This window comes from Odocoileus virginianus, chromosome 4, assembly GCF_023699985.2.
Source record: "Odocoileus virginianus isolate 20LAN1187 ecotype Illinois chromosome 4, Ovbor_1.2, whole genome shotgun sequence".
Taxonomy (NCBI): domain Eukaryota; kingdom Metazoa; phylum Chordata; class Mammalia; order Artiodactyla; family Cervidae; genus Odocoileus; species Odocoileus virginianus.
In genome coordinates this window covers 93,468,624-93,483,871 of record NC_069677.1, presented here as the reverse complement: position 1 = coordinate 93,483,871, position 15,248 = coordinate 93,468,624, and the positions used below count along the sequence as shown (strand labels likewise).

Here is a 15,248-nt window from a genome sequence, read left to right as displayed (position 1 = left end):
GCAAGCCACAGGCCACGGCCAAAAAAAAAACAAAGAACACCTCACTTCATTCATGAATACATTCCATAGTATTTTATAGTTGAGCCACAATGTTTGACTGGGGAAGTGCTGCTCAGTGGCTGGTACTTCTAAGATGCAGTGGTAATTTTGGAGAGCTGGAAATGCCAGAGTAAAGCTTTGCCCTTGTACTTCCACTCACAGTGTGCTGTGTCTTTTCCTAACTCAGGATACCTGAGGAGGACAGATAATTGGATACATTTTTGTATCAAATGTAAGATCCTATCAGTTGACAAAATTTCTTAAGGAAGCTACAAAATGGATGAAGCCTAAATACAGTCATACAGAACTCAGCACAGCATTCAAGGGCTGCCTTTGCCCCCAAATCTTGTAAGCATGGACTGGAGAATTCCCGGGTACCTTGCATCTCTCAACCACCCACAATACTCCATGTCTTCTTCCTTCTTCTCCAGGAAATCTGTCTTCCCTTGATTGTGTAGCTGAAGAATGACTCTTTGCATAGTGATGAATGGTAACGTTTGCTTTTAACTGGGACAGTTTGGAGAAAAAACGAAAGGTAATTCTGACAGAAGGAATTGTAGGCCTGGTGGCAAGGCAGTGAGAAAAAGCGGGAACCTGAGCTGGTCAGGTTTCAAAAGCTCGTGTGTTTTCAGGGCATCCTGCAGCCTCTCAGCTCAATGTCACCTGCCAAAGGGATTGCTAAACCTGCTGATTCTAAAGGAGCTTCCCTCTATATCACAGTGTTCCATTTTCTTCATAACACTCTTCACTCATCTTGTGAAATGACCTCATTCATTGGTTTACTTGATGGTTATCTATCCCTTATTGTACTGTGGAAAATTCTGAAAGAGATGGGAATACCAGACCACCTGACCTGCCTCTTGAGAAACCTGTATGCAGGTCAGGAAGCAACAGTTAGAACTGGACATGGAACACAGAGTGGTTCCAAATAGGAAAAGGAGTAAGTCAAGGCTGTGTATTGTCACCCTGCTTATTTAACTTATATGCAGAGTACATGAGAAACGTTGGGCTGGAGGAAGCACAAGCTGGAATCAAGATTGCCAGGAGAAATATCAATAATTTCAGATATGCAGATGACACCACCCTTATGGCAGAAAGTGAAGAGGAACTAAAGGACCACTTGATGAAAGTGAGAGAGGAGAGTGAAAGAGTTGGCTTAAGACTCAGTGTTCAGAAAACTAAGATCATGGCATCTGGTCCTATCACTTCATGGCAAATAGATGGGGAAACAGTGGAAATGGTGGCTGACTTTATTTTTTTGGGCTCCAAATTCACTGCAGATGGTGATTGCAGCCATGAAATTAAAAGATGCTTACTCCTTGGAAGGAAAGTTATGACCAACCTAGACAGCATATTAAAAAGCAGAGACATCACTTTGTCAACAAAGGTCTGTCTAGTCAAGGCTATGGTTTTCCAGTGGTCATGTATGGATGTGAGAGTTGGAGTATAGATTAAGCTGAGTGCCAAAGAATTGATGCTTTTGAACTGTGGTGTTGGAGAAGACTCCTGAGAGTCCCTTGGACTGCAAGGAGATCCAACCAGTCCATCCTAAAGGAGATCAGTCCTGGGTGTTCATTGGAAGGAATGATGCTGAAGCTGAAACTCCAACACTTTGGCCACCTGATGTGAAGAGCTAACTCATTGGAAAAGACCCTGATGCTGGGAAAGATTGAGGGCAGGGGGGGAAGAGGACGACAGAGGATGAGATGGTTGGATGGCATCACCGACTCAATGGACATGAGTCTGGGTAAATTCCAGGAGTTGGTGATGGACAGGGAGGCCTGGCGTGCTGCGGTTCATGGGGTTGCAAACAGTAGGACACAACTGATGGACTGAACTGAACTGAACTGAATTGTGGTTGTTTAGTTGAAAAGTCATGTTCGATTCCTTTGGGACCCCATGGACTGTAGTGCACCAGGCTCCTCTGTCCATCGGATTTCCCAGGCAAAAGTACTGGAGTAGGTTGCCATTTCCTTCTCCAGAGGATCTTCTCGACCCAAGGATTGAACCCAGGTCTCTTGAATTGTGGGCAGATTCTTACCAGCAGAGCCACCAGGGAAGCCCCCAATTTATGTAGAACATGACAAATATTCAAATACACATTCATTAAAACTTGAAAAAGTTTAAAGAAAATCCCATACGTAAGTTTGAGTCTGCCGCATTATTTTAAAAATCCAATATTTGGGGCTTCTCTGGTGGTCCAGTGGTTGGGAGTCCATCTGCCATTGCAGATGACACCGGTTCGATCCCCGATCCGGGAAGATCCTACGTGCCTCTGGGAGGCTGAGCCTGAGCCGCAAGTGCTGAGCCCTGGAGCCCGTGCTCTGCTGCAAGAGACGCCCTCGCAGTGAGATGCCCTCGCATCGCCACTGGACAGTAGACCCCGCTCACTGCACCTGGAGAAAGGCCGTGCTCGACGGAGACCCAGCACAGCCAAAGATCGCTAAAGAAATGTAAAAATCCATCAGGCGCTACTGTATAACTCATTCCAAGCTTTAATATATTTACTTGACATGCTCTTTAAAGTATAGTTACTGACGTGTAAGTCACACTTTTAAGATGGTCCTTACCGCAGCTGCCAAACCTAACTTCACAGATTTTTTAAAAGGAGTTCTTAAGCACTGAAAGAAATGCAGTTTGCAGGTACTTTCACAAGCCAGGACGAAAAACTGGTGCTCACCACCAGAGAGAGGGTTATTTATTCCTCTAACACCAGTGAAGTTAACAGGCCCACAGCAGGGAGGAGGCCCCTGGCCGAACACACTCTGAGTGGCCCGCCTTGTTTGGGAAACTAAAGAGAAGTTGGGCATCATTTGCTCTAGAGCCCAGAACCATGTATTTCAAGTAATTTTCTTGCCCTCCAGCCTACTAAAGAGGGGTGGAAGGAGAGGGTAAGAGAGCAGGCAAGGATAAGGGAGGAAGAAAGAGGAGATGGGGAAGAGAGAGGAGGGAAGAGATGGGCGTGGCTCGCGCGCAGCGCTCCGCTCCAAGCCCCGCCCCCGTTTCCCAGGTAACCGGGTAAACAGACCTCGTCTCCTCTTTCCTGTGAACCCCGCTAGGTGTTGAAGGGGCAGGGACTCAGGGTGGAGATGTGCTCTTTTCTGAGAGTGCCGTCCCCCAAAGGGTTGGGGCCCTCCAAGAGGTTAGGGGCTCCCCTTCAGCCCGGTACAGCTTACCCCTCAGAGATGAGTGCCCTTGGACCGGGAATGGCGGTGTCTGGGAGGAAATCTCCCCTGAGCATGGAGGTGGAACTCGCCCCGGAAGGAAAGAATGACTTGGAAGAGAGGAGAGTCATCACGGGAACAACATCTCCCACGGAGCTGGGGCTCAGAGTGGGCTTAGGAAAAGATTTCCCATGTAGTAAGACATATGAGGAGAGGATGGCATCACCAGAAATAAGATCTCCTTCGAGCAAGGGGCTTGAACTGAGATTGAAAAGACAGAATATTTCTAGGACTTTCATGGATGGGAGTAATTTAGGAGGCAACAGGATCTCAGCCTCAAAGGAAACAAAACCTCCTCTGGGTGCCTTGCCCGGAAGAGTGGGTTTAGAAAAGGAGCGTTTTCTGGCAGGGTCTTGTCCTGGAAGGGTAACACAGCCTCCGCTGGGCCGGGAGTGTGGAAGTCCACAGGCTTCAGGGGGCAGGAGATGTCCTGTGACTGGTGACCCTGAAGGGTTCGGGGCGTCAGTGGGCAAGCTGCCGGCTCTGGGGATGGAGGGTAGAGGGGAACTGGGAGGAGAGTCCACCTGTGTGGTGATGAAGCCCAGTGCAGAGACGGAGCGTCCTGTGGAGGTGGACATGGGGCTCGCCCGCCCAGGGGAGCTGGCTGAAACGGAGCCTCCAGAGCCTCCAATGGGCTTGGTGATAGAACCTTCTGAGTGCCAGCTGGCCCGACAACCTGAGGAGCAAAGGGACGCTGAACCAGGAGTAGAACCTCCAGATCTCGTCAGACCCATATACTCTGGGAAATTTTTTGATCGGATGCCTTGCTGGCCAAGTGTAAGTCTTTTCCTAACACCTTCCCCTTTCTTCTTTGACTTACATTCCATCCCTCAGTCTGCATCCTTTCAACCTTCTTTCTGCAGCACATGTTGTATCCTAGTATTCATGTAACTTTTTTCAGAAACATTTTTCTTTTTCCATTTATTATTCTGTGACTTATTTATTCTTTCAGTTAAGACTTGTGACCATTATGCTGGGTCCCGGGCACTGACAAATGAAAAGCGCATGGTTCCTAACTCTGTGGGTTTAGGTTGTCACTCCAATGTTGAAGACGATAACTAAACAAATATTATATAGATGTCTAAGTGAATAGAAAACAGATGTGATTCTTCCTTAATAGAGGCACACTGTAAACATGGAGCTCAGTGGAAAATTGAGACAGTTTTGTTTGGAGGAGACGGGAAAGTCTTTACAGAGCCAGTAGTGCTTGAGCTTATTTAGAAAGGTGTCGGGGACATCCCTGGCACTCCAGTGGTTAAGACTCTGCGATCCCAGTGCGGGGGGCATGGGTTCAATCCCAGGTTGGAGAATTAAGATCCTGCATGGACTGCAAGGAGATCAAACCTGTCCATCCTGAAGGAAATCAGTCCTGAATATTCATTGGAGAGACTGATGCTGAAGCTGAAGCTCCAATAGTTTGGCCACCTGATGCGAAGAACTGACTCACTGGAAAAGACCCTGATGCTGGGAAAGACAGAAGGTGGAGGAGAAGGGACAACAGAGGTTGAGTTGGTTGGATGGCATCACTGACTTGATGGACATGAGTTTGAGCAAGCTCCAGGAGTTGGCGATGGACCAGGAAGCCTGGTGTGCTGCAGTCCATGGGGTCAGTTGAACATGACTGAGTAGCTGAACTGATGCCTTAAAAAATGTGTCAGTATTTGTCAGATGGAAAAAAGGGTTGAGGCATCTTGGGCCAAGAACGGCATACAGCATGGCCAAAACTTCTTGAGTTGGGAGGTATAAGAATTCTGTTTAGCCAGCATAGCGGTAGGAGATGAAGAGGAAATCGAAAGGTCCACAACGCGGGAGTAAAACGTATGGGTAGAGAGCAATGGTGGATCTTCATGAGGGAGGAAATAAATACAATTTGCCTTTTGAAAAGATATATATGTTATCAATAATAATGGTGGACTGGAAGGGGAAGATATTGGATAGTTAGAAGGCTATTTCAGGGTAATGATGGCCTGAAATTAATGCAGAGTTAGAAAGAACAGATAGGAGAGAGCCATTCTGAGAAGTTTTTAGGAGATGGTATTGTTAAGAATTGCCATCCGGTTGTGGATCTATGTGGTGAAAGACAGGGAAGGTGATGGACGACTTAGGAGTTTCTCCGTTGATAATGAGACATCTTCTGGTTTGGAGGCCCATGAGTATCTGATGAACACCTGGAGCTTGGCCTCCTGAGTGTGATATGTCTGCAGGGTACCAGATGAAACAGCCAGGTAGACAGCTGGAGCTCTGGGTGCAGGTGGGACGAGAAGGTCTAGGCAGGAACCTTGGGGAACACGTGAGATGGTCAGAAAAAGAAATGTGAGCTAGAATTATTTTATTTTTCAATTTTTTAAACATTTTGGCCTTGCCGTGTGGCATGTGGGATCTTAGTTCCCCTACCAGGAATTGAACCTGCTCCTCCTCCAGTGGAAGCGTGGCGTCTTAACCACTGAATCACCAGAGATGTCCCAACTATGTGAGTTCTTGAGGACAAGGATTTTCTCTTATTTATCGCATAGCTTCAAAGCATATCACAATGCCCAGCTTACAGTGGCCATTCACTAAACATATGTTTGATAAATAGAAGGACGGCTGGATGAGTGAGTGGGATAGAATGAAAAGGTGAGTTGAAGAGGGTGGTATTGAGGAACAGAAAGGGAGCATCATTAAAATGTTCCGGGAATAAAGGAGAGATCGGAGAACAGAGTTTCGCTGAACTGGTCACAGGGATTCTGCAGAATTTTCTCTTTTTGCGTCTGCAGACTTTTGTTCCTCTTGGGGCTCAGGGCGTTCTTTTGCCTCTGACCCCCTTACTCTCCGGTTCCCTTGTTGGGTTTCCCCAGCCACTCTCTTCTCACTTGACCGTGCCTGCTTCTCCTTTCTGGATGGGTTCTGCAGTCTATGGCCTCAGACCCGACTTCACGTAGGAGCCGAGACCAGCTTCTGGTTTCCGATACAGGCAATTCTAAAACCCCTGCTTCCTCCTGCCTTTCACATCCTCCTTTCTAAATGTGAAAGGATAGGGAAGAGAACTTCAAGGAGAAAGTGACCAGCAGTGTTAAAAATGTCTTCGATAGGGGAAATAGAATAAAGATAAACCTGCTTTGGATGTTAAGGGAACTAGCGACATTGTTAGAATTCAGATTCCAATATACTGAAGAGTGAAATTAGAATTAGAGAAAAGTATTGTGATTTTTTTTTTCCCCTGAAGAAATGTGACAGTGAAGGGAATGGAGTAAAGATTCATTTAGGGACACCTTTATTTAGTGAATCAGGAGGGGAGCTTGAGATAACTCCAACGAGGTGATGAGCGGAACCAGACCCTAGATAGGCAGGAGGGAGTGGAAATGGGATCACAGGCAAGACAAGTGATGAGCTAAGACTAGAAATGAGGCTCTTTTTAAAATACACATGTAAATATTAAAATATCTGGAACTTGCTTGGTGTTCCGGTGGTTAATATGCTGCCTTCCAATATAGGGCATGTGGGTTCCATCCCTGGGCAGGGAGCTGAGATCTCACATGCTTTGCGCCCAAAAAACCAAAACAAAACAGAAGGAATATTGTAATAAATTCAATAAAGACTTAAAAAATGGTTCACACAAAAAAAATCTTAAAAAAATTTAAATATCTACTTTCGTTATAAAACAAAGATAATAACATGGAAAATTGAGAAATCAGGAATGAAAACAACACATAATCTCATTACCCTAACACTGTGCCTACTGGCACTTCATTGCATTCACATCAGTTAACAGTTGTTGGTGGTTTTACTGTATCTATATCGATACCCCTGTTGCTTTGCAGGGATTAACTCTTTACAGGTGATAAAAATGAGGCAAATTAGATAATCTGGACAAAGTCTTTCAGCTAAGAAGTGGTAACCCCAGGATTTGAAGTCACGTGTCCAATTTAAGAGTATAAGTTCTTGTGGCTTCCCTGGCAGTCCAGTGGTTAAGACTCTACCCTTTCAGTGTAGGGAGTGAAGGTTCAATTCCTGGTCAGGGAACTAAAGTCCCACATGCCATGTGGCATGGGTAGAAAAAAAGAATCTGAGCTCTTGACTGTACTTTACTTCCTGGAACATTTTTCTCCAAATTCATTTTCATGTAGTTGTGACAGCAAGCATTAAAACTGTCTTTATTTTCACTTATTACTATTTCATACATTTTCAGAGTTGTTATAAAGAACTCAAAGAATTTTTTAGTGATAAAAACAACATTTGTTTAAGTTGATATGTGATTCTTTAGCTAATCCCTTCCCTCTCTTTTTGGACAAAAGATTATTTCCCCACTAATTTTCTGTAAAAATAGTCTGTAAACTTCTTCATGTATTATATGTCTTAGAATATTTCCTTAGGATAGAGTTTCAGGAGAAGTCAAAGGATGAATCTTTTTCTAGTTCTTATTGCCAAATCACTTCCTGTAAGATTGTACCACTGAATTTTAAAAATTAATAATGATTTGTAAGGCATTGTTTTAATTCACATTTATTTGATTTATAATGAGACTAAAAGCTGTTTCATATGGTTGTTTTCATTTTTTAAAAAAATTCTTATATCTGGTCATCTTGCTGAAAACTCTGATTAGTCTTTATCGCTTACTGTTTCTCTTGGATTTACTCGGTAGACAATTGTATTGACCCTATGGTCTTTCCGTCTCTGATGTTTGCAATTCTCACTTTAATTTCCTATCTCACCGCATTGCCTATGATCAATAAGACAATATAGAAAGTCTCTTTTCAGACTTTAATGGGAATGATTCTAATGGTTCACCATTAAGTATTACATTTGTAATATCCATTCCCGGTTTGCTAAGTATAAAATCAGGAATAGAGCTTGAGCTACGAAGAGCTTTCTCTGAGTTTGTTGAAATACATCTTTTCTGAATTAGCGTGGTCAGTTTTCTAATAGTGAACCATCTTCATATATTTGGGCTAAGCTCTACTTGGTTGTGATATATTATTATTATAATATACTCTTGGATTTTATTTCCCAGATATTTACTAGGATTTTTGTATCAATTGTTGTTCAGTTGCTAAGTCATGTCTGATTTTGTGACCCCATGGACTGCAGCACTCCAGGCCTCCCTGTCCATCACCAACTCCTGGAGTTTACTCAAACTCATGTCCATTGAGTTGGTGATGCCATTCAGCCGTGTCATCCTCTGTCATCCCCTTCTCCTCCTGCCCACAATCTTTTCCACCATCAGGGTCTTTTCTAATGAGTCAGTTCTTTGCATCAGGTGGCCAAAGTTTTGGAGCTTCAGCTTCAGCATCAGTCCTTCCAATGAAAATCCAAGGTTGATTTCCTTTAGGAGGGACTGGTTTGATCTCCTTGCAGTCCAATTGGACAGGGTTTTCCTTTTTGTGTTATCTTTCTCTAAGTTTGGTGTTAAGGTAATGCTAATATGTGAAAAGGATTGGGAAGCCTTCCATAGTTTTTCTTTATACTTGCAACAGTTTAGAGATTATGTGTATTGTCTACTTCTTGTAGACTTTGTAGAACTCATGTAGCTGAAAGGAAAAGAAAGGATCCCCAGTGTGCTCCCCCAAGGGGTGGGATGGTGAAGCATTTTATGCCCTTGAGTTCATCCAGCCTCAGAGGAGGGAGGAGGTGCATGTGGGTGGGGTCAAAACCCATGTTCAAGTTTGGCAGTGAGGACACCTCAGATGGAAATATCTAGCACTGAACCTGCTGAAACCACCCCCTGAGGACACCTGCTTTCCATCAGGGCATTCCAGCGTCCGGGGGATGAACACGTCTCTTTAAGGACTCCCGTCCTGTGGCTGCAGGCGAAGGTCTGCCCTGACCGGTTACAAGACACCCGGGGCCTTCCTGTCCTGAGTGACTAGTGCACTGAGCCCGAAGCACAAAGAAGAGAAAGAAAGGAACATGTCAAAGAAAAGTTTAAGAAGATTCTGCTGTCTATGATGACTAGACAGTATGTTAGGTGCTGAAGTGAAGTGAAGTCGCTCAGTTGTGTCTGACTCTTTGCGACCCCATGGACTGTAGCCCACCAGGCTCCTTGGTCCATGGGATTTTCCAGGCATGAATACTGGGATGGGTTGCCATTTCCTTCTCCAGGGGATCTTCTCGACCCAGGGATCGAACCCAGGTCTCCTGCATTGTGGGCAGACGCTTTACCGTCTGAGCTACCAGGGAAGGTGCTAGGGCTGTGCAAAGACGAGAAATGATTCAGTACCCGCTTTCAAAACGCTCTTATAATCCAGAGACTTGTGACCAACAGACCAATGATTTTACACTGTGGTGAATGTCATGCAGAGAGATGCCTTTTTTTCCCTCCTTATTCTACACTAAGATAAAGTGAAACTGAAAGTGTGACTTGCTTAGTCACATCTGACTCTTTGTGATCCCATGGGTTATAGCCTGCCAGGCTCCTCTGTCCATAGAATTCTTCAGGCAAGAATACTGGAGGGGGTAGCCTTGCCCTTCTCCAGGGAATCTTCCTGACCCAGAGATTGAACCCGGGTCTCATGTGTTGTAGGCAGATTCTTTACCATCTGAGCCACAAGGGAAGCCCCTGATGGCTATTCAGGGAGTGGGTAGAGGCAAACGGGTCACCCATTTGTAAGTTTTATGAGACCCTGATAATCGTGCAAACCCTGGTACTCAAAAGAGTCACAGGGCTTCTCTGGCGGCTCAGTGGTAAAAGAGTCTGCCTGCCAATGCGGGAGACACAGGTTTGATTCCTGGTCTGGGAGGATCCCATATGCCACGGAGCAAGTAAGCCCATGAGCCACAACTATTGGGCCTGTGCTCTGGAGCCCAGAAACTGCAGCTACCGAACCCATGCGCTGCGACCACTGAAGCCCCCAGCGGCCACTGAAGCCCCCAGCCTAGAGGTCACGCACTGCCGAGGAGAAGCCTCTGCGGTAACAAGTCTGCACCGCGCTAGGGAGTAACCCCTGCTCACTGCACCTAGAGAAGAGCCCAGCACAGCCAAAAATAAATACATAAATACAATTTTTTTAAAAAACTCCCACTTTTTGTCTGAATTTGCAAAGAACCAACTTGGGCAAAATTCTCAGAAGCGGGTGGTTTTATTTGCATTATGGCTTCAGGGTCTAATGGGCAGAGAGACTGATGCTATCACTCCTCTTTTGATGAGATGCTCCAGGTTAAGGACATCTATGTGTAAAACAGTGATCTTGACCAAGGGGGGGATGGAACCTTTGTGTTAGCCTACCCTGCATTCGGAGACTGGACAGTTATGGGCTGGTGGATCTTTCACAGCTGAAAATGGTCTTGTATCAACCTTCCTGAGTGGACTTAAATCTTGGGAACCAATGATGTGAAGTGAGAGGGGGACTTGGTCCCTGAACCCTGTGTTTTGAGGGCTGACTGACGAGGTGGCCAAGTGAGGTGGCCCGGGTGTGGTGAGGAGGGAGCGCGGAGCTGGTCAGCCGCCTGGGAGTTTGTTTGCGCACAGAGGGCCTGAGCAGGCAAGTAAAGACAGGATGGGAGGAGGCTGCCAGGCTTCTCACTGGCAGAGAAGAAAGTTACAAAGAGGAGAAGGTGGAAGGAATCCTGCTGTGTGAATTGTAACTGGACATGTTAGTGGAAACTCATGGTATATCTGCATATCTATATCTAGATAGCTCTACATTTATAGAGCTTTATTTATTTATAGGGCTTCCCTGGTAGCTCAGCTGGTAAAGAATCCGCCTGCAATGCAGGAGACCCTGGTTCGATTCCTGGGTCAGGAAGTTCCCCTGGAGAAACGATAGGCTACCAGCTCCAGTGTTCGTGGACTTCCCTGGTGGCTCAGATGGTGAAGAATCCGCCTGCAATGTGGAAGATCTGGGTTTGACCCCTGGGTCGGGAAGAGCCCCTGGAGGAGGGCATGGCAACCCACTCCAGTGCTCTTGCCTGGAGAATCCCATGGACAGAGGAGCCTGGTGGGCTGCAGTCCCTGGGGTTGCAGAATCGGTCATGACTGAGCGACTAAGTACACACTATGGTTATGTCTGTATCTATGTCTATATCCTTGTCGATATCTAAACTAGATACATTGAGCTAAATAGAATATTATAGAACTGATATAGCTGCACGTGTGTGGGGGTGTGTATATATCACACACTTCCTAACTTCATCCTCTAAGAGGATCTAGAAGTAACATTTATTTCATAGCAATGAGCACACCAGAACCTGGATCTTGATTTCTAATTAAAGGGAATCAGGACTCTGGGGGAATCAGGACTCTAGGGCTGGTGTATTATAATATGAACTTGGAACACTTTTGAGAGCCAAAAAGTAAGAAAATGCTCAGAGAATATTGCAGATATGTCAAAGTGGTGCAGAAACAAGTCTGAAAGGGCTCCTGGAGGGGTTCCACCAAACTATTATACTTTGAGCATTCAGTACCATTGCCGTTGAATAAAGGGGAATGGGGGAGGGATAACTTCAGAGTATGGATTCAGATACACACAGTGCCATGCATAAAACAGGTAAACAAGGACCTGCTGATAGCACATGGAACTGTAGTCAACACCCTGTAATAACCTATTATGGAAAACAATGAAGTGAAATTTTTATATAAAAAAGAATTTATTGAAAATTCCTTTATGAATTGAAAGTTCATAAGCATTTTATGAATTGAAAAGAATGAATATATATATAAACTGAATCACTTTGCTGTATACCTGAAACACAATATTGTAAATCAGCTACTTCAATTAAAAATTGCCATTGAATAAAATCGAAATCCATACACTTAATACTGATATAAAAACATGAATGATCAAGTAAATAGTAAGGAGAGTTTCCTTTCAGTTTAATTCCAATGAATAAACGTAGATGAAATGATGGAATTAAAAAAAAATCACAATTTTGCAACCATCACAGTAGTGATGGTTTAGACAAGAATCATCAGTGGATGTTAGAACAGTAGGTAAATGTTTAGGGACTTCTTTAAACAGTAGGTAAATGTTTAGGGATCCTTAGGGCAATCCAGTGGTTAAGAAGCTGCCCTTCCACTGCAGGGGTGGGGGGTGGGGCTGGTGAGGGTGCAGGTTTGGTCCCTGGTTGGGGAACTAAGATCCTGTGTGCCGTGTGGTGTGGCCAAGTTTAGTGAGGGACCGGATATTTACACAGAATATTTTCTTTTTATTTGTAGTATAGTTGATTCACAGATTTTATTTTTTTGAGCTCCAAAATCACTGCAGATGGTGACTGCAGCCATGAAATTAAAAGACGCTTACTCCCTGGAAGGAAAGTTATGACCAACCTAGACAGCATATTAAAAAGCAGAGACATTACTTTGCCAACAAAGGTCCGTCTGGTCACGGCTGTGGTTTTTCCAGTGGTCATGTATGGATGTGAGAGTTGGACTGTGAAGAAAGCTGAGTGCCAAAAAATTGATGCTTTTGAACTGTGGTGTTGGAGAAGATTCTTGAGAGTCCCTTGGACTGCAAGGAGATCCAGCTAGTCCATTCTGAAGGAGATCAGTCCTGGGTGTGCATTGGAAGGACTGATGCTGAAGCTGAAAGTCCAATACTTTGGCCACCTCATGCGAAGAGTTGACTCATTGGAAAAGACCCTGATGCTTGGGAGGGATTGGGGACAGGAGGAGAAGGGGACGACAGAGGATGAGATGGCTGGATGGCATCACCGACTCGATAGGCATGAGTTGGAGTAAACTCCGGGAGTTTGTGATGGACGGGGAGGCCTGGCATGCTGTGATTCATGGGGTTGCAAAGAGTCGGACATGACTGAGTGACTGAACTGAACTGAACTGACTGATAGTTGATTCACAGTGTGTTAATTTCTGCTTTTCGCAAAGTTATTCAGTTATAAATACGTATGCAATCTTCTTTATATTCTCTTCCATTGTGGTTTATCACAGGATATTGAATACAGTTCCCTGTGCCATACAATAGGGCCTTGTTGTTTATCCATTCTATGGGATAATTATTGATTACAAACTTTACCGAGGGGAAACCTGGATAGCTTCCCTTTGTTTAGGGAGCAAAGCTGACCCCACCAGTAAGCAGACAAATCTACCGTGTTTGCTCCCCGATGAAAAACACAGCGTTGCCTCTGTGGTGTCCCTGACAAACACGTGTAACTTTAGTCATGAGGGAACACCGGTCAAACCCAAACTGAGGCACAGCGAACAAAATCACTGGCCTACACTCAAACAATGTGGAGGTCACAAAAGACCAGAGAACATTAGGAACCGTTCGCAACCAGAGAAGGCAGAGGAGACGTGAGCAGTGAAGGCCGTGCGTGTGTGCTGGGCACAGCCACCGGGGCCTGACCCCTGGGGGCCCGCCGGGCGGGGGGCGCAGGGGCAGGGGGCCGGCTGACCGCCTCGCCCGCTGCCCGGGGGGGCCTGCGGCGCTCCTTCTGCAGCAACACTCCCCGTGACACAGCAGGGACCCCAGATCCGAGCTAGTGTGCCCAGCGCAGACCCCTGGCACCGACTCAGGGACCGCGCCCTGGCCTTGCCCGAGTGTTCCCAGAGCCGTGCTGTGGTCCCGGGCTCTTCCTTCCTAACGCCGCCCCCTGCCCTCCCTTCATCGGGGACAGTCTGACGCCTCCCTGCCCACCCGGCGCCCCCCCCACCTCCATCTGTCACAGACGCTCCCCTTCAGAAGCCTCTGGCACGGCCTCCGGGGCGTCTGTGTCTCAGAGGAGCCAGCCAGTCATTGCCCTGCGACCCCGGGTTTGCCCCCTTTGCTGGGAAGGACAGCACTGGGGCCCCTGGTGTTTGAATGAGGTCTTTATAGTAAATACTTTTCTGAGTTTTGTGGCTTGTAGTAGTTGGTTTTCTTTTAAGTTTTTTTTTTTTTAAAGATAATAAACCATGAGGAAAAAGAAAATAAAAGAGGAGACAGCACTTTTAAAACTATCAACAAGTTTTGGAAAATAGGAAGATGGCGATATGGCCACTGATTTTGCATGTGGAGGTGAAATCTGAGGGAAATCGGGTAGTCATTTCTACCTGAAATGATCCCATTTGCCCGGAAAAATCCCCGAGAAGCTCAGCCCGCAGGATCAAATGTAGTAAAGCTCGGATCTGAACACTGGAGGAGGACTGGATGGAGGTCCGAATTCAGTGTGGCTGGGTTTCGGGCCCCCTCCTCCCCCGTCTCCCACATTCCCACCTCCGCACCAGCTCGTGCTCCCTTCTACGGGAACCATGGATTCATTCTCCCAAAGTGGCTTTTGGAATAAAAGACACCAAGCTGAAGATAAGGCAGGGGCTGGAAAGGAAGTGTGCGCCTTCTGTCCTGCGGTTTCCCCAGCGCAGCCCCCGAGAGCCAGAGGCAGGGTGCAGCCCACCCTCTCAGAGCAGGCAGGGCAGAGAGACAGGGAGCATCACGGATCAGAGGAGACGCGGAAGCAGCCTGCTTGGGTTCAGACACCTGCCGGCATGTGAGCCGTGTAGCCCCGTCACGGGCTGGCTGTGCCTCCGCTTGCTCCCGAGGGGGATGACGATTGCGCCTACCTCCCGGGGATCTCCCAGATGTGAACCAACACACAGGGGGTCCTGAGAACAGCGTCCAACATAGATGCTGTGCTTTACAATAAGATTACCACTGGCACTATTCTCTGGAAATTCTGAACAACCTAGAGGGAGAAAAAGATACTGGGGACTCTCCTGAGATAAAGGCAGCTTCATCATCTGATCACTTTACAGGAAAGTCCAAGACTCAACAAGCCCTGTAATACAGCCATCTCTGGGGAGCCGTAAACTGGGTGAGGATCAGAGGCCGGCTTGAAGGGAGGGGCCCAAACAAGCAAACAGAAAACCCAGACAGAACAGGGAAAAGGTAAGCCCATAGGAAAGTTACTTGAGAGATAAAAGAGGTTGCATTTGTAAGACAAGATTGGAACTTTTAAAAGAACAGCCAAGGAAGAAGGAAGAACATAAATATAAGGTATTTGGATAGTCTAAATGAAAATTCAGCGGAGGATTGGAGGATGCAATCAAAGACATATCCTAGACGTGAAAGCAAATGCTCT

The 15,248-nt window shown here is 46.1% G+C and overlaps 1 protein-coding gene across 2 annotated transcripts in view; it reads left to right on the top strand.

The window, feature by feature from the left end:
• The first annotated feature begins 3,066 nt into the window (after positions 1–3,066).
• The window catches only part of EFHB (EF-hand domain family member B), a 64,040-nt gene continuing 51,858 nt past the window's right edge, over positions 3,067–15,248 (top strand). For both annotated transcript variants that reach the window (XM_070467060.1, XM_070467061.1), the window contains exon 1: positions 3,067–4,040. In XM_070467060.1, coding sequence (XP_070323161.1) covers positions 3,129–4,040 — 912 coding nt within the window. In that variant the 5' untranslated portion in view covers positions 3,067–3,128. The remainder of the gene's footprint in view (positions 4,041–15,248) is intronic.